At 38.9% G+C, this 23,792-nt stretch overlaps 1 protein-coding gene across 9 annotated transcripts in view; it reads left to right on the top strand.

Annotated features, from left to right (window-relative positions):
• Positions 1-23,792, top strand: part of LOC114296624 (midasin-like protein) — a 66,852-nt gene that overhangs the window by 27,957 nt on the left and 15,103 nt on the right. For 7 of the 9 annotated variants that reach the window (XM_082908910.1, XM_082908905.1, XM_082908907.1 and 4 more), the window contains 26 exons: positions 87-176; positions 259-324; positions 423-587; positions 713-920; positions 1,021-1,910; positions 2,028-3,545; positions 3,640-3,820; positions 3,927-3,998; positions 13,363-13,445; positions 13,535-13,786; positions 17,912-18,047; positions 18,128-18,213; positions 18,318-18,403; positions 18,970-19,111; positions 19,199-19,288; positions 19,579-19,702; positions 19,841-19,995; positions 20,762-20,875; positions 21,183-21,332; positions 21,532-21,711; positions 21,792-21,980; positions 22,148-22,249; positions 22,345-22,569; positions 22,640-22,759; positions 23,459-23,543; positions 23,630-23,760. In XM_082908910.1, the coding sequence (XP_082765036.1) occupies positions 87-176; positions 259-324; positions 423-587; positions 713-920; positions 1,021-1,910; positions 2,028-3,545; positions 3,640-3,820; positions 3,927-3,998; positions 13,363-13,445; positions 13,535-13,786; positions 17,912-18,047; positions 18,128-18,213; positions 18,318-18,403; positions 18,970-19,111; positions 19,199-19,288; positions 19,579-19,702; positions 19,841-19,995; positions 20,762-20,875; positions 21,183-21,332; positions 21,532-21,711; positions 21,792-21,980; positions 22,148-22,249; positions 22,345-22,569; positions 22,640-22,759; positions 23,459-23,543; positions 23,630-23,760 (5,640 nt within the window). The remainder of the gene's footprint in view (positions 1-86; positions 177-258; positions 325-422; positions 588-712; positions 921-1,020; positions 1,911-2,027; positions 3,546-3,639; positions 3,821-3,926; positions 3,999-13,362; positions 13,446-13,534; positions 13,787-17,911; positions 18,048-18,127; positions 18,214-18,317; positions 18,404-18,969; positions 19,112-19,198; positions 19,289-19,578; positions 19,703-19,840; positions 19,996-20,761; positions 20,876-21,182; positions 21,333-21,531; positions 21,712-21,791; positions 21,981-22,147; positions 22,250-22,344; positions 22,570-22,639; positions 22,760-23,458; positions 23,544-23,629; positions 23,761-23,792) is intronic. The other 2 variants (XM_082908912.1, XM_082908909.1) reach the window with 1 other exon arrangement.

Genomic DNA, 23,792 nt, shown 5'->3' with positions numbered 1-23,792 from the left:
AAGGGCTGCGCTCCACTTTCTTTGGTCACTTTACATCTGTGCGTCTTCACAGTGCTAATAACGATTTATTTGCTGATCTTGTACAGACTGACATAATGGATTTATTGGGCTCAGACTTACCAGTTGAGAGTGACGAAGGAATACAGTTTGCATGGCATGATGGAATCCTTCTGCAGGTTTAAAATGTTTGATCTTGGCATTCTTTTCTTTTCAAATGGAGTATGAGTTTCATTCAGCTTTTTCGTTGTTGTTCTTCAGGCTCTAAAGAAGGGATCTTGGGTTCTGCTGGATGAACTTAATCTTGCTCCACAATCTGTTTTAGAGGTATTGTCTTGTTCTTGTTAATGTTGTCCTGCATATGCTTGTTAATATATCTCTTGTAATTATATATAGCCATCTCCTAACATATTTATCCACATTAGGGTTTAAATGCAATCTTAGACCATCGAGCTGAGGTTTTCATCCCGGAGTTGGGTGTTACTTTTAAGTGCCCATCATCATTCAGAGTTTTTGCATGTCAGAATCCTTCTTATCAGGGTGGAGGCCGTAAAGGGCTTCCAAAGTCCTTCCTTAACCGTTTTACGAAGGTATTTCCTTTTCATCCCTTGTATGTAACTCTTTTATTTTTATATTTTTTTTAATCTTGTTGACAGCAAGCTCAATATGGATACATAACATTAGTAGTGATATGGTGCCCTGTTATTTGTTTCAGGTTTATGTGGACGAGTTGACCGAGGATGACTATCTTTTCATCTGTAGTTCACTCTATTCCTCAATTCCAAAGCCCTTGCTTTCCAAGTTAATTTTATTTAATAAGCGACTACATGAGGACATTATGTTATATCATAAATTCGCTCAAGTGGGTTCCCCTTGGGAGTTTAACCTACGAGATGTGATTCGTTCTTGCCAAATTATACAAGGTTATTGCCTTTGTTTTTGTTTTTATTTTTTTTTCTTTGAAAGTAAGCTTACATTCTTCAAATAAAGCTGGCTTCCTAATCTGTTTGGCTATGTGTTTAGGTGCACCTGAAAGATCAAAAATTGACTGTTTCCTCAACACTATATATGTTCAAAGAATGCGTACAGCAGCTGACCGTAGAAAAGTTGTCCAACTTTATGAGGAAGTATTTGGACAAGTGCCATTTTTGACTCCCTACCCACGAGTGCAACTCAATCCTCAGTATTTGGTTGTTGGCAACACTCACATCAGAAGGAATCATTTTCAGTCATCTAAAAACAGTGAGCTTAAAATTTTGCCTGGAATACGGCATAGCTTGGAGGCTGCTGCACTTTGTGTACAGAATGAATGGTTGTGCATATTGGTTGGTCCTTCATCTTCTGGCAAGACTTCATTGATAAGGTTGCTTGCCCAGCTTACTGGCAATGTACTAAATGAGATAAATCTTTCGTCTGCATCAGACATATCTGAGTTACTTGGATGCTTTGAGCAATATAATGCCTTCCGCCATTATCAATTTGCTGTTACTCGAATTGAGTGTTATGTGAATGAGTACTGCAGCTTGCAACTGGAATCTTCAGTGAAGGAATTCATAGAGAGAAGAAAAGATGTAATTACCTGTTGGCTTGCCTTCCTATCAAGCATTGGTAGAGGTCCCATGACTACTACTTCTTCCTCATACACTGATAATTGTAAGTCAAGGACCTTTGGTTCTATTCATTTGTTAGTTGAGATAATTGAGCATCTAGAGTTGGACATGGAGTCAAACAGATTGCCCGTATCATGGTCATGCAAGGATCTGGATAGAATTCTGAAAATTATAAAGTTGCACGAGGAACACAGCCAAAGGCTATATTCAGCAAAATTTGAATGGGTAACCGGAGTACTGGTAAAGGCTGTTGAAAATGGTGAATGGATTGTTTTAGAGAATGCAAATCTTTGCAATCCCACGGTATGTAGATATTTTTTTGTTGGTTTGGGGAGTTTATGTTGTTTCTCTATTTTGTGCCCATTTTAGCGTCAACTTGTAAACAAAGTTTTACATTTGCCTCTCTTATGATGAATACAGGTTCTTGATAGGATCAACTCTTTGGTTGAACCGCGTGGATCAATCACAATTAATGAGTGTGGAAGTGTAGATGGCAAGCCATTGGTTCTTCATCCCCATCCCCAATTTCGGATGTTTCTCACAGTTGACCCTAGCTATGGTGAAGTGTCCCGGGCAATGCGAAATAGAGGGGTTGAAATATATATGATGCAGCCATGCTGGCTGCTTGATGGTGGAGGTGGTGACCGTTGTGTTGAGAGTGAACTTAAAGATGTGAAAAGATTTCTCATTCTCTCAGGTATTCCTATGGGTATGATGGTTGATTCGATGGCCAAAGCCCACATCTATGCTAGAGTTGAAGGATTGCGCCTTGATATTAAGATTACATATCTTGAGCTTGCGCGTTGGGTGCAGTTATTCCAGCGGCTTCTCACCAATGGGAATTGGCCTGAATGTAGCCTCCAAATAAGTTGGGAACATACATATCTTTCATCTCTCGGTGAGGCTGAAGGAAAAGATATTGTTAGTCATGTGATAATTTCTTATCTATCAATGGATGAACTCTACAAATTTGAGTCGTCTCCAGGACGTTCATTGTGTCTACCGGGAGGATGGCCAACTCCGTTGAAACTAAGAGATTATGTATGTTACTCAAAAGAAGTTTCTGTCAAACAAAATTGCTTGTATCTGGAGTTTTTGGGGTCTCAGAATGCATCTCATATATTTCATTCTGCTTGGGATCGGAGCCCAGTGGAACAAGCTCTAAGTGCGATTGGATCTATGGGGCCTTACTTGATGGATATGAAGATATTGCATGTTATGATGTTTCCAAACTTTGCACATGAGTTTACTTCTAAGTATGGTGGGCAGATAGAAATTGATTCGGCACTTGCTGGAAAAAAGCTTTTGTTTGCTGCCAACTGGACAATTGAACAGGCCACTGAAAATGATTTAGAGTTATACCTTCTCTGGTTTAGTTGGTTTGCTTCTCAGGTACAGCCTTTTTGCAAGTTCTTTAGTTCTTTTCTGAATCTACTTAAACAGGAGCTCAAGCATCCTATCTGGAATTGTATTGTGCGTTGCCGCCATGAGCTTCTGTCTCATAATCAAGTAAATTTAGACTCCAGGCCAATACCAATGCTTTCCACGGAAGTAGTTGATTTATTTGCATCAAATGACATGTCAAAATCCTCCAGTGAACTTCTCTGTAAAGCGATTAACTGTGCAGGCCTATTAAGGGCTAGCTTTCAACAATGGAATGCTGAGAGTGAACATGACTACTGTGATGAAAATCAGTGTTTTATATCTGTTTTGGAATCTCTAAGAAGGGTGGAAGAGAAAGTGCTTGATATACTGGTTGAGTCGCCTTCTTTCGATTTGCTTTTTCAAATATACACAGACCTCCTTGAAGATCACATATCATTTTGGAATGGCATCACCTTGTCACAGTTTGAGATGTCTTTAATTTCTTGGCGTTCTTTGACAAAGAATGCATCAAAATTGCAGAAATTCTGTCCAAAAGAAGTTACAGGTTTACAGGTTTGCTTGTTTGATACACCCACTCTCTTTCTTTACTTTACTTGTTATACTAGGGTACTTCAAGGTGAGTACATATGAATATTGTGCAATATAGGTGGAAGGCAAGAATTTGGGTAGTGTTTCATCTTGGTGTCTCCATTCACAAAAGTCCTTGCTATGGGTTCATGGAGGCCATCCATTTTTGCCTTCTTCTGCTGATTTATATCAGAAGCAGCGACAGATTTTAAACCTTTGTGAATTGCTTTGGCCGAGAAACACAAAATCGTTGAGGCAGGGTGGGTCTTTGATTTTTCTTCTATTGTGGTTGCTATGCTTATTATTATTTTTATAATTTTTTCTGACCATTTTTTTGTTTTAAATTGATTTTTTTTTTTTTTACAGTAGCTGTGAATGGTTCTATTATTGAGGCTGCTGTATCATCAAATACTGAACTTCGCTCCCTTGCAATGCAAGGTATAATCTTCACATTCTTTAGAAACTATTCTCACTCATTTGACTTAGTGAACTCCCACTGCTATTTGTAAGTTTGTGACTTATTTGCTCATTGTAATTCTTGTCTCATATATGGAACAAAATGTCCTATCCGGTTGGTCGTAGAGCTATTTACGAAGGCATTGCAAGATTAATTTTTTTTTTAATTGTTGTCATATTCACCATTATAGTTATTGTAGAAAATTTAATGTATAAAGAGAAATAGAGAATTGTATTATTGATTGATTTATGTTTGTTGTATCTATTACAATGATTCATGATTCCTATATATAGAAGAGGGTGAGTGTGTAGTAGGTAAGGAGTAGGTAAAGTGGAGGTGGTAGGTAGTATTATTGATTGATTTATGTTATTGATATCTATTACAATGATTCATGATTCCTATATATAGAAGAGGGTGAGTGTGTAGTAGGTAAGGAGTAGGTAAAGTGGAGGTGGTAGTGGTGTAGTGGGTTAGGTTTAGTGGAGTAGGTGAGGTGGTAGTGGTGTAGTGGGTTAGGTTTAGTGGAGTAGGTTTAAGTGGGTGAAGTAGGTGGAGAGTAGGTGGATTTTAACAGCCCCCCGCAAACTCAAGGGGGATAGGAACTAACCAACTTGAGTTTGGAGAGAGTAACAAAACAAGAAAATACATAAAAATAAAAGAGGATAAGAGACACTGTATGGTCGTGTCAGACCATTGGTGAAGACACTGGATGGTGGTGTCATAACGTTGTAGAGGACACTGTATGGGGGTGTCATAACCATGTAGAGGACACTGTATGGTGGTGTCATAACGGTGTAGAGGACACTGGATGGCGGTGTCAGACCGATGTAGAAGACAGTTTATGGGTCATGTCGGACCGTTGTAGCAGACAATGTTGTGACAGTTTACGGAGTCTTGCTGGACCCTTGTAGAAACTAACCGGAATCAATGTCGGGACAGTTTATAGAGTCTTGTCGGACCCATGAAGGAGCTAACCGGAATCAATGTCGGGACAGTTTACAGAGTCTTGTCGGACCCATGAAGGAGCTAACCGGACTCAATGTCGGGACAGTTTACAGAGTCTTGTCGGACCCATGTAGAAGACAGTTTATGGGGTCATGTCGGACCGCTGTAGAAGACTGTTTACGGGGTCATGTCGGACCGATGTAGAAGACACTGTATGAGTGTGTATATAGGCTGCCCAAAAGATATACATGTAGATATATATATCGAGCCCGCAAAAGTCGCGCCCTCAAAAGGCGCGCCTACTTTATCAAAAGATGTGCCCGACAGAAATCATCGAGCGGCGAGCCATCAAAAGGCGCGCCAGACACGCGGCGATGCACGTGATCGACAGAACGCGTGTCGGCCTCTTCGTCAGGGTCTTTATAAACCGAAGCGGAGGCTGAGGCTTGGAAGCATAACAAACCAGTTGAAACCTCTGCATTCTCAGAGAGCTTGTCTCGAAGAGTTGCAAATCTTGAAACACTCTGTAACCAACCCTGTCTGATAGTACCAATCGGTAATCGCTGCTTCTCTGAAACACTTAGCAACCCAAAAAACATGGCCTCTTCTTCCCGTCCAGCTACCCAGAACATGGCCTCTTCTTCCCGTGGTCTGCTTACTCTCTTTCCCGACCTCAACGAGTCCACAAGAGAGATAACCGGTGCGGTTGCCCTTGAACCTCAACCAAACGCCCCTGAGTTTGCTCCGTTGACCTTTCCTATGCGGTCTGTGGAGCAAAGAATGGCAGCGCAATCAGATATTGAGGCGAATCAGTATACTTTGAAGTCATGTGTGGAAACCATGACTGCGGTCACAAACTTGTCGCACCGGCTGCAGAGTAGGACAAATGAGGTGCAGCAGCTAAACGCCCAACTGGCTTTGCTCTAACGCATGTATAAGGATGCGCGAGCAGAGATAAGTGTGCTAAAGGCAGAAAATAAGGAATTGAAGCGGAAGGCCACCGTTATGTTCCGATTTGGAGGTCCGCCATATGCTGCAGTGGAGGAGCAGGGAGGAGGTAACTTGCTTGGTGGTCTAGGAAGCACGGAGGCAACACCGTCAAGGGCCTTCCAAGACAGAGGCAAGAAGAAGAGACCGGCTGCAGAGTGAGAAGAAAAATCCCACTGTGGGTGTGGTTGTTTTGTTGTTTTTGTTTTTTTTTTTTTGATGTAAAATGGGGATCGGGGTGAGCCCCGACATGAATAAAATGAGTTTGTGGAATGATGAATTTTTTTTTTTTTTTTTTTTTTTTTTATGTAAAATGGGGATCGGGGTGAGCCCCGACATGAATAAAATGAGTTTGTGGAATGATGAATTTTTTTTTTTTTTTTTTTTTTTTTTTTTTGAAAAGTAAGGGAATCGAATAATAAAAAAAATATGGAGATAGTGATGAAATGATAAGCATGGTGATGATGAATATTAATAATGAATAAAAATAGAGCACCAATTAAGGTTTATAATAAAAAATAAAATTTGGGCGGTGGGACAAAAAGATGGTTTATAATAAAAGTGCACATGGGTTGGTTCCAGAGTTATATTGGTCTCTTCAACCCCTACCTCTGTCTCTTTGAAAAGTGAAAAGCTAGTCATCTCTCTCTCTCTCTCTGCATGAACTGGTTTGGAGATGAAGAGATCACACGCATACACACATGCATCTCTCTCTCTCTCTCTAGATCCATGAGTCTCTTCGGTCTGGGCAGGAACCAAAGGACATTTCGCCCGGAGTAAGGGGGCACAGCTGAGAAAGCACATTGATGCAACATTAGGGAGTGGAAATCTGAGAGAAGCAGTAAGACTTCCTCCAGGGGAGGACGCTAATGAAGGGCTGGCTGTCAACACTGTGGACTTCTTCAACCAGGTGAACTTGCTGTATGGTACCCTGCTGGAAATTGTGTTCATGCATATAATATGATAGTGGTGTTGGTGGTAGATAGTGGCGTTGGTGGTAGATAGTGGCATGTATAGAATATGATAGTGGTGTTGGTGGTAGATAGTGGTATGTATAGAATATGATAGTGGTGTTGGTTGTAGATAGTGGCATGCATAGAATATGATAGTGGTGTTGGTGGTAGATAGTGGCATGTATATAATATGATAGTGGTAGATAGTGGTAATATATAATATGTAAGTGGCATATAATGGGTTATGATGATGTTTGTAATATCTCCTATATAAGGAGTGTCATTTGGTCTTGTAAGATAAGAAGTTTTGAATATAACAGAAATATATTCCTTCTTCCTCATATTTTCGGAGTTCTTCTTCTTCATATTTTCTAAGTTGGTATCAGAGCAACAAAAAACACAGCAGCCCTAAAACCGTCATAGACATGTCGGAAGTCACGTCCGGAACCACTTCAACCCCTGCCGCTGCCATTCCGGTGAAAACGTCCAACTCTCACTCTGTCCAAATCACCACCATCCGCCTAAATGGTGATAATTTTCTCCGCTGGTCACAATCTGTCCGGATGTATATCCGTGGGCAAGGAAAGATCGGTTACATCACTGGTGACAAGAAGGCTCCTGCTGTTAATGATCCGCTGTTCGACAATTGGGACGCTGAAAACTCCATGGTTATGACATGGTTGGTCAATTCCATGGAGGAGGATATAAGCTCTAATTACATGTGCTATACTACTGCACAAGAATTGTGGGATAATGTTAGTCAGATGTATTCTGACCTAGGAAATCAATCTCAAGTTTTCGAATTAACTTTGAAGTTGGGAGAGATTCGTCAAGGAGATGATTCCGTCACCAAATATTTCAATTCGTTGAAAAGGTTGTGGCAGGATCTTGACATCTTCAACACATACGAATGGAAATCGGTTGACGACTGCAACCACCACAAGAAAACTGTGGAAGACAGCCGTATTTACAAGTTTCTTGCCGGCCTCAACATTGAGTTCGATGAAGTGCGAGGAAGAATTATTGGCAGACCTCCTCTCCCATCCATTGGCGAAGTATTTGCCGAAGTCAGAAGGGAAGAGAGCCGAAGGAGCGTCATGCTTAAGAAAAAAGGTAATGGTGAATCAATTGAAATTTCTGCATTCATTAGCGATGCTGCGGCCAACAAGGCTGCAAATTACCAGCGCAGGTTTGATGATAAGCCACGGGTCTGGTGTGATTTTTGCAACAAGCCTCGCCATACACGCGAAACGTGTTGGAAGATTCATGGCAAACCTGTCAACTGGAAAAGCAGCAAACAAGGAGAGAAGAATCGTGGCTTTCCTACCGCTAATGAAGCCGATTCAGGTCCCTTCAACAAAGAGCAGATTGATCAACTCTTAAAGCTGATAAAATCCAACTCCTCAACCGGTACTCCTAGTGTTTTGTTGGCACAAACAGGTAGAAATCCTAAAGCCTTCTCTTGCCTAAACTTCTCTCCGTGGATCATAGATTCCGGTGCCTCCGATCACATGACTAGTTTTTCCCATTTATTTAGTACCTATTTCCCTTGTTCTGGTCATGACAAAATCAGAATAGCCGATGGTAGTTTTTCACCTATTGCAGGAAAAGGATTTATTAAACTAACTGAGAAAATTAATCTCAATGCTGTTCTTCACGTCCCCAACTTAGCCTGTAACCTTTTGTCTGTCAGTAAACTATCTAAGGATTCTAATTGTCGTGTTACATTTTTTGAATCCCATTGTGAATTTCAGGACCAGAACTCGGGGATGATGATTGGGCGTGCTAGGATGCTTGAAGGTCTTTACTACTTTGATGAAGTACCTGTTAGTAATAAAAAAGCTCAGAGCTTTAATAGTACCAGTTCAATCTCTGTTCGAGAAAAAATAATGATATGGCACTATAGGCTAGGACATCCTAGTTTTCTTTATCTGAAACATTTATTTCCAGAATTATTTAAAGGGATTGATTGTTCTTCTTTTCATTGTGAAAGTTGCATTTTTGCAAAATTTCATCGCTCTACTTATTTGCCAAAACCTTACCAGGCTTCAAAACCTTTTTATTTGATTCATAGTGATGTTTGGGGCCCTTCTAAAATCACTACTCTTTCTGGTAAAAGATGGTTTGTTACATTTATTGATGACCATACCCGCTTATGTTGGATTTATTTGATGAATAAAAAATCTGACGTGAAAAATTTATTCACAAATTTTTACAATATGATTGAAAACCAATTTCAAACCAAAATTGGTATTTTACATTCTGATAATGGAACAGAATATTTCAATGAGCAGTTGGGTGAGTTTTTGGAAAAAAAGGGGATTTTTCATCAATCTACATGTCGGGATACCCCTCAACAAAATGGCATTGCAGAACGAAAAAATAAACATCTACTTGAAGTAGCACGTGCTATAATGTTTTACATGCATGTTCCTAAATATTTATGGGGTGAAGCAATTTTAACAGCCTCTTATTTGATAAACAGGATGCCTACAAAGGTGTTAACATACAAAACACCTTTTGATTGTCTCAAAACTTTTTTTCCTGACACGAGGTTGTTTTCTGATTTACCCGCCAAAGTTTTTGGATGTACTGCCTATGTTCATGTTCCTAGTCAATTTCGTTCAAAACTTGACCCCCGTGCTATAAAATGTGTTTTTTTGGGTTATTCCTCAAACAAAAAGGGGTATAAGTGCTTCGATCCTCAAAACAAGAAATTTCATGTGAGTATGGATGTGTCATTTGTGGAAACAAAATCCTATTTCCCCAACACTTCTCTTCAGGGGGAGACAAGTGGAGTAGAAGACCGTTTTTGGGATATTTCTATCCCGCTCCCCAATGTCATTTATCCTACACAAAAACCACATCTGTCTGATAATGATCACTTAGGAGAACCAAGTTCTATGGTGCCTAGTCAAGAAGATTCTTGTTTAGGGGGAGAAGTACTACAAAATGATCTAAATCCTGAGCTTCAGGTTTATACTAGGAAGCGATTTCATCTGAGGAATAATGACCCGAACGTCCATCCTAATGACCCGAATGTCCACCCGAGTTCTGGCATCGAAATTTTAGGTAATCCTATTCCTTCTATTTCCGACCTTGATGTACCTATAGCAATTAGGAAAGGTGTCCGAAATTGCATTAAACATCCTATTGCAAATTACCTCTCCTATCAAAGACTGTCTAAAAACCATAGAGCTTTCACATCTAGGATTTCACACTTGTTTGTTCCAAGGAATATACAGGAAGCATTGGATGATCCGAATTGGAAATTAGCAGTCATGGAGGAGATGAATGCTTTAAGGAGAAGTGGTACTTGGGAGATAGTTGATCTACCCAAAGACAAGAAAACAGTTGGGTGTAAATGGGTGTTTACGATAAAATGTAACGCAGATGGAAGCGTTGAGAGATACAAGGCGAGACTGGTAGCTAAAGGCTTCACTCAAACTTATGGGATCGACTATCAGGAGACGTTTGCTCCTGTTGCTAAAATAAATTCCATCAGAGTACTGTTATCTCTTGCAGTAAATTCAGATTGGCCTCTACATCAACTTGACATTAAAAATGCATTTCTCAATGGTGATCTTGAAGAGGAGGTGTTCATGAGCCTACCGCCGGGATTTGAGCAGAGACTTGGAAGTGACAGAGTATGCAGATTGAACAAGTCATTATACGGACTCAAACAATCACCAAGAGCGTGGTTTGAACGCTTTGGGAAGGCAGTTATCAGTTGTGGCTTCTCGCAGAGTCAAGCAGATCACACAATATTTTATAAACATTCAAAAAACAGTAAAATTGCAATTTTGATTGTTTATGTTGATGACATCATTTTAACTGGTAATGATGAAGCAGAGTTAGCAGCCCTCAAAGAGAAACTCGCAAAAGAATTTCACATTAAGGATCTGGGAGCCCTCAAGTATTTCCTCGGAATGGAATTTGCAAGATCCAAGGAAGGTATATTCGTTAATCAGAGAAAATATGTTCTTGATCTCCTTGGAGAAACAGGTATGCTTGGTTGTAAGATGGCGGAGACTCCGATCGAGCCTAACTTGAAGTTACAAGCTGCTAAGGCTGAAGAAGTCAAAGAGAGAGAACAATATCAGCGACTTGTAGGGAAATTGATTTACTTGTCTCATACGCGGCCTGATATTGCCTTTGCAGTCAGCATGGTAAGTCAGTTCATGCACTCACCAGGGGCAGAGCACTTTGAGGCCGTTTATAAGATCTTAAGATATTTGAAAGGAACTCCAGGGAGAGGCTTACTATTCAAGAAACATGGACATCTTCAAGTTGAAGTATACACAGATGCAGACTGGGCAGGAAGTGTTACAGACAGGAGATCAACATCCGGATACTGCTCCTTTGTAGGTGGGAACCTAGTTACATGGCGGAGTAAAAAACAGAATGTGGTAGCTAGAAGTAGTGCAGAAGCAGAGTTCAGAGCTGTTGCCCATGGAATCTGTGAAGTAATGTGGATTAAAAGAATTCTTGAAGAATTAAAGCTTTCTCACCCGACACCTATGAAGGTCTATTGTGACAACAAAGCAGCTATATCTATAGCTCATAATCCAGTTCTACATGATCGCACAAAACATATAGAAGTGGATAAACATTTCATCAAGGAGAAAATCAATGCTGGCATAATCTGTATGACCTACCTTCCAACAGGTGAACAATTAGCTGATGTGCTAACGAAGGGACTACACAAGAAGCAATTTGATAAGCTGACTAGTAAGCTGGCTATGGAAGATATCTTCAAACCAGCTTGAGGGGGAGTGCTGGAAATTGTGTTCATGCATATAATATGATAGTGGTGTTGGTGGTAGATAGTGGCGTTGGTGGTAGATAGTGGCATGTATAGAATATGATAGTGGTGTTGGTGGTAGATAGTGGTATGTATAGAATATGATAGTGGTGTTGGTTGTAGATAGTGGCATGCATAGAATATGATAGTGGTGTTGGTGGTAGATAGTGGCATGTATATAATATGATAGTGGTAGATAGTGGTAATATATAATATGTAAGTGGCATATAATGGGTTATGATGATGTTTGTAATATCTCCTATATAAGGAGTGTCATTTGGTCTTGTAAGATAAGAAGTTTTGAATATAACAGAAATATATTCCTTCTTCCTCATATTTTCGGAGTTCTTCTTCTTCATATTTTCTAAGTTACCCTCACAGAGTTCTGCACTCCAGAAAACTGTCCTACAATGACTGCAGGCCCCAAGTATGAGTACAGATGGGCAGATGGTGTACAAATCAAGAAACCAATTGAAGTTTCAGCGCCAAAATATGTTGAATATATTGAAAACAGGGAAAGGAAAATGGAGGAAAAGATTGATGTGGATGGTGGAAATAATAGAGTGGATGATTCTCCGAGCCCAACCCCGAGAGAGAGAGATATCAAGCATCTCTGGGTATATGAGCTGGTCTGTGGTCTGTGTGGAGGATGGGTCTGGAAAAGCTTGGTCTTCGTTGGCAGCCATTGTAAAGGCAGAGAAGAGCTTAATTATGGAAGAAGGTATGTGTAAAAAAAACAAGCAGACTAGGTTGAGGTCCGGCGGGCGGCTAAGGTGAGGTTGCCGCCCGCCGGGAAGCGAAAATACTAGATTCTTAAACCTGCTCTGATACCATGTAGAAAATTTAATGTATAAAGAGAAATAGAGAATTGTATTATTGATTGATTTATGTTTGTTGTATCTATTACAATGATTCATGATTCCTATATATAGAAGAGGGTGAGTGTGTAGTAGGTAAGGAGTAGGTAAAGTGGAGGTGGTAGGTAGTATTATTGATTGATTTATGTTATTGATATCTATTACAATGATTCATGATTCCTATATATAGAAGAGGGTGAGTGTGTAGTAGGTAAGGAGTAGGTAAAGTGGAGGTGGTAGGTAGTATTATTGATTGATTTATGTTATTGGGTAGTGGTGTAGTGGGTTAGGTTTAGTGGAGTAGGTGAGGTGGTAGTGGTGTAGTGGGTTAGGTTTAGTGGAGTAGGTTTAAGTGGGTGAAGTAGGTGGAGAGTAGGTGGATTTTAACAGTTATAATATGATGTGTTACCTTTATCAACTAATAGTACAGGAATCAGCTTGTCCAAAACAATACATAGGGTAAGGCTGCCTACCTACTTCCTCTCCCAGTCCCTGTTGTACAACGGGAGCATTGTACACTCGGTACAACCTGTACCAACTACCATTCACATCCTGTTACCGCTCATATTTTTCAGTTCTTTTCATAATTTTGTAATGTGACGTGTATGCATGCATATATTGCCTACTTTACATGGAAATATGAGTTGTTTCGTGACACAAGCAAATATCAATTGCTGTAATGATGAGTCAGAAAATTAGGAGTTAGATATGACATAATGTTGTTGCCTAATCTGTATACTTCTCAATTCCCTGGTGCATTGTGCATTTTGGTGTGATGCAACATTTATCTGTGTGCTAGGTGTTTGCATGTCATCATATATTATGGGCAAAGTTCATGACGACGAGCTCCATGTTGTTCAGCAGTTGGAGGAGATTTATCAGGTTTGCCTTCATGAGGTTTCGAAATTGTATTTTCTTCACACAAGTTTATCTTAACATTTTTAATGGAAACATATCCTTTTTTTTTCTAGATGCTTTTGAGAAGGTTTGAACATGAAAAGCAAAAGTTGGAAGCTGTTATACAGACCACTAAGCATCCATTTCCACTCACAAATTCAGCTGCTTGCTGCATTTTCTCCACTGATGTATTGTGTAGAAGGTCTGGCTTTGATAGTTGGCAGGGCACTATTCCTATAATTGACAACACAAGTGTTTTCTTGGATATGGAGCTACTTCAAGAGCTATCACAGATTGTTTTGGTTGATGCAGAAGAATTGCAACTGGTATGATCACTTATTCCCATTTATTCGTTGATTTGTCTAGTTGCGCTGAAATCATCTAATACATCTCTGCTCACAAATTTCTTGAGTAAGCTGTAATAGCAATGTGTACTCAGTGTAAGATTCCTTAATTTGATGGTTTTCCTAGAGTAGACACGTGCTTTGCCTCAAACTATATGTGGTTACTTTGCTGATGGTACTGGTTTACTTTTGGAGGAAAATGGTATTACATTTTTAATTCATATTTGTTTCAGTACCTGATCTTTTTCTAATGTAGAGGTTTTTAAATTGTGGTTTTTGGAAAGTTTTATATGCTTCCCAGCTGAATATGATGTAATATTTTTGTAACTTGCTAATTTGTTTGGCTAGAATTGCAAAAAAGGGGAAAAGAAATCTAAGATAAATATTGTTTGCACTGCACTTTTTGATACATTACAAATACATGCTGATCATGAGATGTCAAAGGTAGTTGGGTGAGAGGTCACAGCTTGTTAAAATTTAATTTACCATCACCTACCACCAATTTACCATCACCTACCACCACCTACTCCTCACCTACTACACTCACCCTCTCCTATATAATGAGCCACTCACCATTTGTAATGAAAACACAACAACATATATCAATCAATAATACATAAATTCTTACATGGTATCAGAGCAAGGTTAAGAATTTAATATTTTTCGCTTCACCGGCAGGCGGCAACCTCGCCTTGGCCGCCCGCCGGACCTCAACCAATTTGAGACCTCCATCAACTCGCAAGACCTCTCTCACACTTTCTCTCTCTAGCAGAGCATTTGTCAAAATAGACAGCAACAAAATGCAGAAAGAAAAAAAAAGCAGGAGTCCTTCAGTTCCTGAGACCGATGCCCAGCAGTCAACAAAATCTCCTAAGCAGATGCATTAATAAATGCTCTTCCAGGTTGACGGTTTGCCAAAGGTCCATGGCACCCAAGAAGCTTGGCATTGACACCATCTCAGTTCCTCCAGCTACGGCTCCGACGACACCAACTGTTCCAGCTCCTGTATCATCCACGCCAGCTGTTTCTCTGGCCACCGCGCCAGCTGTTGCTCCTCCAGTGCCGGCTTCTTCTCCTCCGGCTGTGGCTGTTCCATCGCCAGCTCCGAGCAAGAAGAAGACTAAGAAGAAGCCCAATAGGAGCCGTTGCTATATGTTTTTCCTTCATCATCAAGCTCGAGACGCGGCAGCTGCCTTAAGAACGGGTTCATGTCATCCATTTCTCTCTGATAATCTATTGGTCTTAAATCAGAGTCACAATAATCAGTCTGGAGAAAAGGGTCATCAAGATACACCTCTCTCTATCTCTCTCTCTCTTTTTTTTTACTTTCCAACCCATGTGCATTTTTTTTTATTCTACTTTTTGACAACCCATAGGGTCCCAAGTCTCTCTCTTCTTTTTTCCAACATAATCATCTCTCCCAGAGCATCATACACACAAACCCATGAGACAATTAATGTTGGAACAGACATTGCTGCTAAAGCAATTGCCCCACATGGGCATGTCCCTCCGCCATATGCTGCTAAAGCAATTTGGTATGTTCTATTATAATATATTATATTATTATAGTATGATATATTACATTGGCCATTAGGTATCCAGCTGGTTTTGCCCACACCCATACTCTTTTTTTATTTTTAAATCAATCTTCACCTTTTTTTTTTTTCTTCTCTTTTCATCCACTTTACACCATGCCGTCTGATCTCACTATTCCTTTTATTTATTTTATTTTATCTTCTTTCTTTCACAAAAAAAAATAAAAAATAAAAAATAAAAAATAAAACAATTCACACATTCTCACCCCTTTTTTTTTCTGCATGTCCTTCCTACCATTCGGGTTTGCACAACACATTTATTTTATTCATATCCGGGGATCAACCCCGATCACAATTTTACACCAAAAAAAAAAAAAAACAAAAAAAAAAAAAAGAACAAACAAACACACCCACACACACAACAACCTCATCCACAGGCGGGTTTTTTCTTCTCTACTCTGCCGTCGGTCTTTTCTTCTTGCCTCCGTCCTGGGCGGCCCTTGCTGTTGTTGCCTCCGTGTTTCCCACTCCATTGGGCATGATCACTACTCCCTGCTCCTCCACTGCAGCATATGGCGGCCCTCCGAATCGGAACATCACGGTGGCCTTCCGCTTCAGCTCCTTGTTTTCCGCCTTCAGCACACTTATCTCTGCTCGCGCATCCTTATACATGCGCTGGAGCAGAGCCAGTTGGCCGTTTAAATGCTGCACCTCATTTGTCCTACTCTGCAGCCGGTGCGACAAATTTGTGACTGCCGTCATCGTCTCCACACAGGACTTCAAAGTATACTGATTGGCTTCAATGTCAGTTTGCACTGCCATTTTTTGCTCCACAGACCGCATAGGAAAGTTCAACGGAGCAAACCCTGGGGCGCTTGGTTGAGGTTCACTGGCCCCCGCACCAGTTATCTCTCTTGTTGACTCGTTAAGGTCTGGAAAGAGAGTGAGCAGACCACGGGAAGACGAAGCCATTTTCTGGACAACAGAGTGTTACAGAGTGTCTCTCTCAGAAATCTCTCTCAGAAAACAGAGTGTTACCGAGTATCTCTCTCAGAAATCTCTCTCAGAAAATGAAGAGTTTTTTCAGAGTTTTTCTAGCAGGTTTTTGTCTCTGCTTCCAAGCCTCAGCCTCCGCTTCGGTTTATAAAGACCATGACAAAGAGGCCGACACGCGTTCTGTCGATCACGTGCATCGCCGTGTGTCTGGCGCACCTTTTGATGGCACGCCTTTTGAAAACATGGGCACGCCTTTTGATGGCACGCCTTTTTATGGATTGGGCACGCTTTTTGATGGCACGCCTTTTGAAAGATTGGGCACACCTTTTGAGGATGCGACTTTTTAAAGGTCCGACAAGACTCTGTAAACTGTCCCGACATTGATTCCGGTTAGCTCCTTCATGGGTCCGACAAGACTCTGTAAACTGTCCCGACATTGATTCCGGTTAGCTCCTTTATGGGTCCGACAAGACTCTGCAAACTGTCTCGACATTGATTCCGGTTAGTTTCTACAAGGGTCCAGCAAGACTCCGTAAACTGTCACAACAACTGTCACAACAGTGTCTGTTACAACGGTCCGACATGACCCCGTAAACTGTCTTCTACATCGGTCCGACATGACCCCATCAACTGTCTTCTACATCGGTCTGACACGACCACACAGTGTCTGCTACAACGGTCCGACATGACCCCATAAACTGTCTTCTACATCGGTCTGACACCCCCATCCAGTGTCCTCTACACCGTTATGACACCACCATACAGTGTCCTCTACATGGTTATGACACCCCCATACAGTGTCTCCTATTCTCTTTTATTTTTATGTATTTTCTTGTTTTGTTACTCTCTCCAAACTCAAGTTGGTTAGTTTCTATCCTCCTTGAGTTTGCGGGGGGCTGTTAAAATTTACCATCACCTACCACCAATTTACCATCACCTACCACCACCTACTCCTCACCTACTCCTCACCTACTCCTCACCTACTACACTCACCCTCTCCTATATAATGAGCCATTCACCATTTGTAATGAAAACACAACAACATATATCAATCAATAATACATAAATTCTTACACAGCTGAATAAGCCTTGATACATTGCAAAAAAGGGGAAAAAGAAATCTAAGGTAAATATTGTTTGCACTTCACTTTTTGATACAATTACATGCTGATCATGAGATGCCAAAGGTAGTTGGGTGAGAGGTCACAGCTGAATAAGCCTTGATATAGCAGAATCAGAATACAACATAATCATTATTATTATTAAATTTTTTTTGTTTTTGTTTTTGATAATGTTACAGCAGAATTTTAGGGGAGAGACCTAATCTCTCTGAATTAATATTGATAAAGAGATGCACCTGAACTATTTTTAGGGATATTTCTTGTCATTAACTTTCTTCAGGGAGTAGGATTCACCTTGAAGTTTATTAAAATATCATTCTCTGTGCATAGCTAAATATTTGAATTACATGTATTTTGTGTGCACATATGTAACCCAAGTTATTCCTTGCTATGTTTTAGTTCTTTTAGTTTTTGATGATATTCATCTTGGTTTGTTCTCTTTTCTGTTATTGCAGGATTTGTCCAATTTGTCCGTCCTTTTGGAACCAACCTTGAATTTTTCATTGAGCTTCTCATCAAGACCTCCGACTGACTTTTTACCTCATCAAAAAATTTTATGGACACTGGATGCATGGACATCAGTTAGTGCAGGTCTGTTAAATACTTTTTTAATTGTAGGCGTATGTAGTATTTTTTTAAATGCTAAATTGCTTACTCCACTTGTGTTACAGGAAATGCAAAAATTGCTAGTTTTTTGCTTGAGATGTGGTTTAGTTGGCACTCTTCTTTGTGGATCATTCAGCCTGTTTTGCTCAAGGTATATATATATATATATATCACAATGTAGCAAATTTTACTTGTTCATGACTTTGAAATTTGTTACCAGACTCCCTGTTGGTTGTCTTTGTATTCATCTTGCAGAACTTTTCAAGGATGGATGATTTTGAAATGAAACTACCTCATATGTTTTTCCAGCCTGTGAGAATGGCAACTGTTGACCACATTCTGTAAGATAATTGGTTTTAGATGTTCATTGTTGGTTCTTTTTTTCATTTAATCTACTTATTTTTTATTTTATTCTTTTATTTTTGTTTATTTGACAGAAGATCCAGTGGTTAACTGTTTGATGTCTGGTTGGTTTTTTTTATATTTTTTATCAAGGTTGAATATATTTTGTGATTGATAAATTCAACCTAGTAAATGGGAACTTATAAGCCATCCTTATTTGTGGATTATGGTTTATTGTCTAATGGTTTTTGTCATATTGAATTATCTGCACTTTGTGAAAGTGCTCATTCTGTGTCCTCTTAAGTGGCTGTTATGTTTTGTCACCATGAAATTTTGAAGGACAGAAGCTGGATTATTTAATTGAGATGTTTGTCATGATGTGGTGTTGATATGTTGCTTGCTCTTGTGGATAACTTATTAAACAGTGAAACTAGTAGACAATGTTTTCTCTAGTCATATATATTTTCTTGTTATTGAATTTTGTGCAAGGATTTTCTGTTGATTTAAAATGTGTTGCAGTGTCGAACTTCTTTTGTTCTCATTTCTCTTCCATCTTTAAAATCAGGCAAAGTACATCTGCTATCAAGGATTATCCCATGCACTGCTTAAAAATTAGAGTTGCTTCATGTAATTTGTGGCAAAGTTGTCCACCTGTTACAAATGTACAAGCTTTTCTTTTATCTGTGGCTCGGTCTCTCTTCCAACAGGTAGCTTTCCTTCTTCAGTCAGATATATCTTCATTGGTGTGAACAGAAATATTGAATTTCATTCTCATGATGTTCTTCTGCTTCCAGATTATATATGCTCACAGAAAATCATTTGAAGCTGATAAGTATGCTGTGATTAAGTCTCTTCTTGGTTCCTTTCAGAAAAATATGATAACGGTATGCAAGTACTTTCAAGTCTTTCGAATTCAGTAAAAATTATACAGTATGTGAAATGCCTACAATAAGATTTTGCAGCATACCTATGGATGTTTGTTTACTGCATTTACGTTTCTATCCTAGACAAGTATTGTAAGACACTATTGCACGTATTTGTAATGAAATTATAACATATTTATAGAGTTTATTAGTCTCTAGTTTGAATGATTGGTAAAAGCATTTTTTCTTACTCTCATTTGGTCAAAATTTTTGTTGGTCAACTGTTTGATTCTTTTTAACTCTGTTTACAGGTAGACAACATAAATGATGTGCTTTCCATGCTTGCATCATCAAACCACCTTGGATTAGCTTCCTTGGTGAATTCCTTCATTAAGCCAGTGCTTGGGGAACTGTATCTTCAATGCTCGTCTACTGGTGAGTTTGTGGTCTGTCTTTTAAACTATTTTTTGTTTAGAAAATAATTATATTTTGTACGGGACTAGTATTACTTGACTCTTTAGTTGTTGATGATGTTTGACATTTCGACATTTTTATCATCTGTCTCTTTTGTAGACCTGGTATATAATCTAGGGTGTGCATGGTTAAGATTGGGAGGCTTACGTTATCATCTCTTGATTACCTTTGATGATCTGGATCCTGCCATGAAATACTCTTGCAAGCACTTGAGGTTGGTCGAAAAGATTGGGTTGCTTGAACTTGAAAATGAGGTATGTTTTCCCTCTACAGTTTCCTGTTTTACATAAGCATGTGATCAAATTAGTCTAATTCTGTCTCATATATGTTTCTGCTGCGAAAATTTGGATTGCCCTTTTCTATTGCGGTGGAAACATGTGTGCTGTGGAAGTGAAGAACAAACAGGGTCATCATTAAAACAAAAGTTGATGGTGTGTAAGCATGCATTATGGCATTTATGGATTAGGATTTCTAATATGGAGTGCTTCTGTGTAATGTGGAAATGGTTGAAAAAAGTAATTTCTTTATTTATGCGTATGCATGTTTGTGCATGTGCTTTGGAAAGGAGTGGAGAACATATATGTATGCTTATTCAAATTTTGTACCTCCACTTTTTCAATTAGCAAGGCTTTCTTTTAGTGTTTCTTGATGCCATGAGAATGTTACAATTTCTGAATATAAATGTTTGAGCCATGCATGAACTTTTGCTTTTCCCATATTTCTTTGATAACCAATTGGTGCCCTACTAGTAGACTTTGAAAGGGAAAATTAATCCTAGTCCTTGCTCGAAGTTCTTGTATTATAATTAGGGGTTAGTTGGTTTGTTGAGGGGGTAAATTATTGGCAGAGGCACTTGCTGCTTGCTTCTTGTTGCATATGCCAACTTTCTTCCTTTGTGGCATGTGCATTTGGAAGCTTACACATGCATGCATTCCAGCTAAAATGAAACATGATTTCCTCTTGCTGTCATAAGTCAATGTTTGAAGATGGCAATAACACTTGTCATGTCATTTCTTGCAGGTACGGAAAGAGAGTGCCTATTTAGCTGGATGGGTTTCATGGGGTGAGGCTGACAAACAAAGAACAATGGCATTGGAAAACCTCAAAGCTGATTGTAAAAATCTTAAACGAAAGGTTCAGTGACTTCTAGCCCAACCTCTGTCTCTCTGTAAATATATTATATCTTATAGATTAGTGGTATTGGGGCCATAAAGTTTAGATATTTACACTCCAATTGATATGGGGATCCAATTCTGGAAAGTCTAGCTATTTTCCTTGATTTTTAGTGTGAACTAATGTGTTGTAGTAATTGGCTGCATGATAATGCTATAAATTTTTTTAATATAGAACTCTTGTAGCTTTAATTTTTTTTTTTCTTTATCCTTATCTTCTTTTTTTATTTTTTTCACACCCTCTTAATGAGTTTTGTTTCGTCACGCAGATTGTGTTCCGCTCTGATCCTAGGAAATTTGTAAAGTTAAAATATGAATGTGAAGAGTTTCTTAAAATGGTTGTAACTTCTGTTGGTCTGATCAAAGATGTTGATAGCATGGACAAACAACAGATTAGTGACCAAGTGTGCAATTGGCAGGTATAAATTAGCTGTTTTTGACTGAATTCTCATTTTTAACTATTTGATTGTACTTTTAGATGAATTGGTTATTACATGGGCCTTTTACTTTTTCCTTAATGCAATTGTATCCTTTCAAATTATTATGCTGTTCAGTTAATAAGCTATAAAATTTTACAAATATGATTCATGACATCCATTTTATCTTTTGATCTATCAGGAAACAGCAACCCGTTTCATTGATCGGCTATCAAATGAATATTCTGCATACGTCGATATAATTCAACCAGTTCAAGTTGCAATATATGAAATGAAACTAGGTTTATCGTTGGTTCTATCAAGTGCCATTCAGAAAAAAATTCTGGATACAGTTGGACAGGATGATATGGACATAGTTCTGGTACTACACGTCATTCTTGGTGGTAGTGGTTGTTTTTGTTATTGTTGTTTTAATTGCTAAATTTGAAAACTACCTGGCAGGAGACAATTTATTCATTTATGAGATTTCCTAGAGGCTTTGCATCTGATGCTGTTTCTGTCAGGATCAACTGTGGGTTGGCCAAGTTTCCTTCATTTGATATAGATTTCCCTATGAACACAAAGGCAATGGATATGAATTTGCTGGAAAGTTTGGTTACTTCGACAAGAGATGTCAATTCTGATAAGATGGTCTGTGACTCCTTTGATTTAATTTCTTGCCTGTATACATGTTCTGATTTAATTTGACTCATGAGCATATTGTCTTTGTATCTCATGGTTCTTCTATTTCCCATGTGCTTGACTTTTATCTGAATTGATGAGAAGCTGTGTATTCAAATACTTCCCATTGATAACAGGTCTCAGACTTGCAACTGAAAGCTTCCATACATCACAACATTCTTCTCCGTGTAGCGCATTCTATTGCTGAGGCCCAATTAATGGATAATGCATCTTTTGTTGTAAGAATTACTCCTCTGTAGGATTTCAAACAAAAGTATTCCAGAAATTTATTTGCATCAAGGCTTTTAACTAATATGGTGTATTTATCAATCAGCTCTTGGATAAGACATTTGATGAGTTTGCTAGCCTTTGGATGAATATGAAAGTTGAAGTAAAGACCAAAGAAGATCATGAAGCTCGACAATTCAAGTTCAAGCCTCGTGCATTTAAGATAGAGAACATAATGGAAATTGACATATCAACTCTTGGTGGTTCATTAGAAAATGAGATACTTTCAGAATGGCAGGAATTGCTTTCTGATGAAAAAGTTGCTGAAAAGGTAATTATAACTTGTGTTTGTGCTGTGTGTGTATAGTTGTTTTTCTAACAGTGTCTTTTCATCCATAAAGAAAGCTGAAGAGGAAGATGATACTCTGGAGGAGGAATGGAACTTAATGAAGGACTCCATCTTGAACAATATGGTGCACATTCACAATCAACTATTTGGGTCCATGGATCTTGTTGAAACAGTATGTTCTCTCAATCATCATATGAAGCAATCATACTTGCATGTTGCTGATGCTTTGAACTCATTAATACTGTGAAGGGTGTTTTGTAGTTTAGTAGTTACGTATAAATGGAAGACCATGCATTGGGCAGATGGCAAATAGAAGAGTAAAAGTAGAGTCCCCTATGGCCCTCAGACTAGAGTTGCCAACAAATAATTTGTAAGATGACAAGTATGTTACAGTGCTGGTTTCTTTTGATTGCTGACTGAATAGTTAGACTTGAGTTGCACAAACATATATGTTAGTATGGTAGCCTGGTAGTTTGTACGCCCAAACTCTGATCCTTCACTTGCATTGGTTGCATTTGTCACTTCTAAGGAAATTTTTTTACAAATTTGGAAGGTCTTTTGATTTTTGTGTTGAGAATCTAATACGGTGAACATGTTTCTTGCACTGAGTTTATCATTTTTGTAACAGAGGATATTAATTCTAATTTGATATAAACGTCAAATCAAATATATCTGCCACTTACCTTTTGTTTGCTATTTCTATGCTAGCTATATATATTCAGATCTTAGTTTTGTTGCTTCTATCATTGTAGCCTTCTAAAACTTACGCCACGTTCAGTTCTTTTATTTCTTTGCATGTGCTTGTGTGTTCTGTATTCAAACTGAGGTTTATACCATGCACTATTTTTATTCTAATTTCTGGTCCCCAAAGCAGCCTGGAATTCTAAAGGTCTCTGAAGCAGATCGGTTGTCATCCTTCATAGACTCCTACGGACTGGGAATAAGAATGATTAATGGTGATTAATTTTAAAACTTTCATCTGAGTGATATGCGGTAATTTGTTCATACGATAACATATTTCATATGATGTCTTTTTGTCCAGGTTTAGAGGGATTACTATTGTCCAGTTTGGATGCTAAACTTGCTCCTGAACACTTGTTCCGCCTTTGTTTGGAGCATGAACAGAAATTAAATTCATCTCATAAATCAGCTCATGCATATAATTTTTACAAGGTTTTCCAAGCTTTATTTCTATGTATTTTACA

This window comes from Camellia sinensis, chromosome 15 (genome assembly GCF_055761805.1).
Source record: "Camellia sinensis isolate YWXY chromosome 15, ASM5576180v1, whole genome shotgun sequence".
NCBI lineage: Eukaryota > Viridiplantae > Streptophyta > Magnoliopsida > Ericales > Theaceae > Camellia > Camellia sinensis.
The sequence above is the reverse complement of the archived record's forward strand: the minus strand, read 5'-3'. Positions and strand labels throughout refer to the sequence as shown.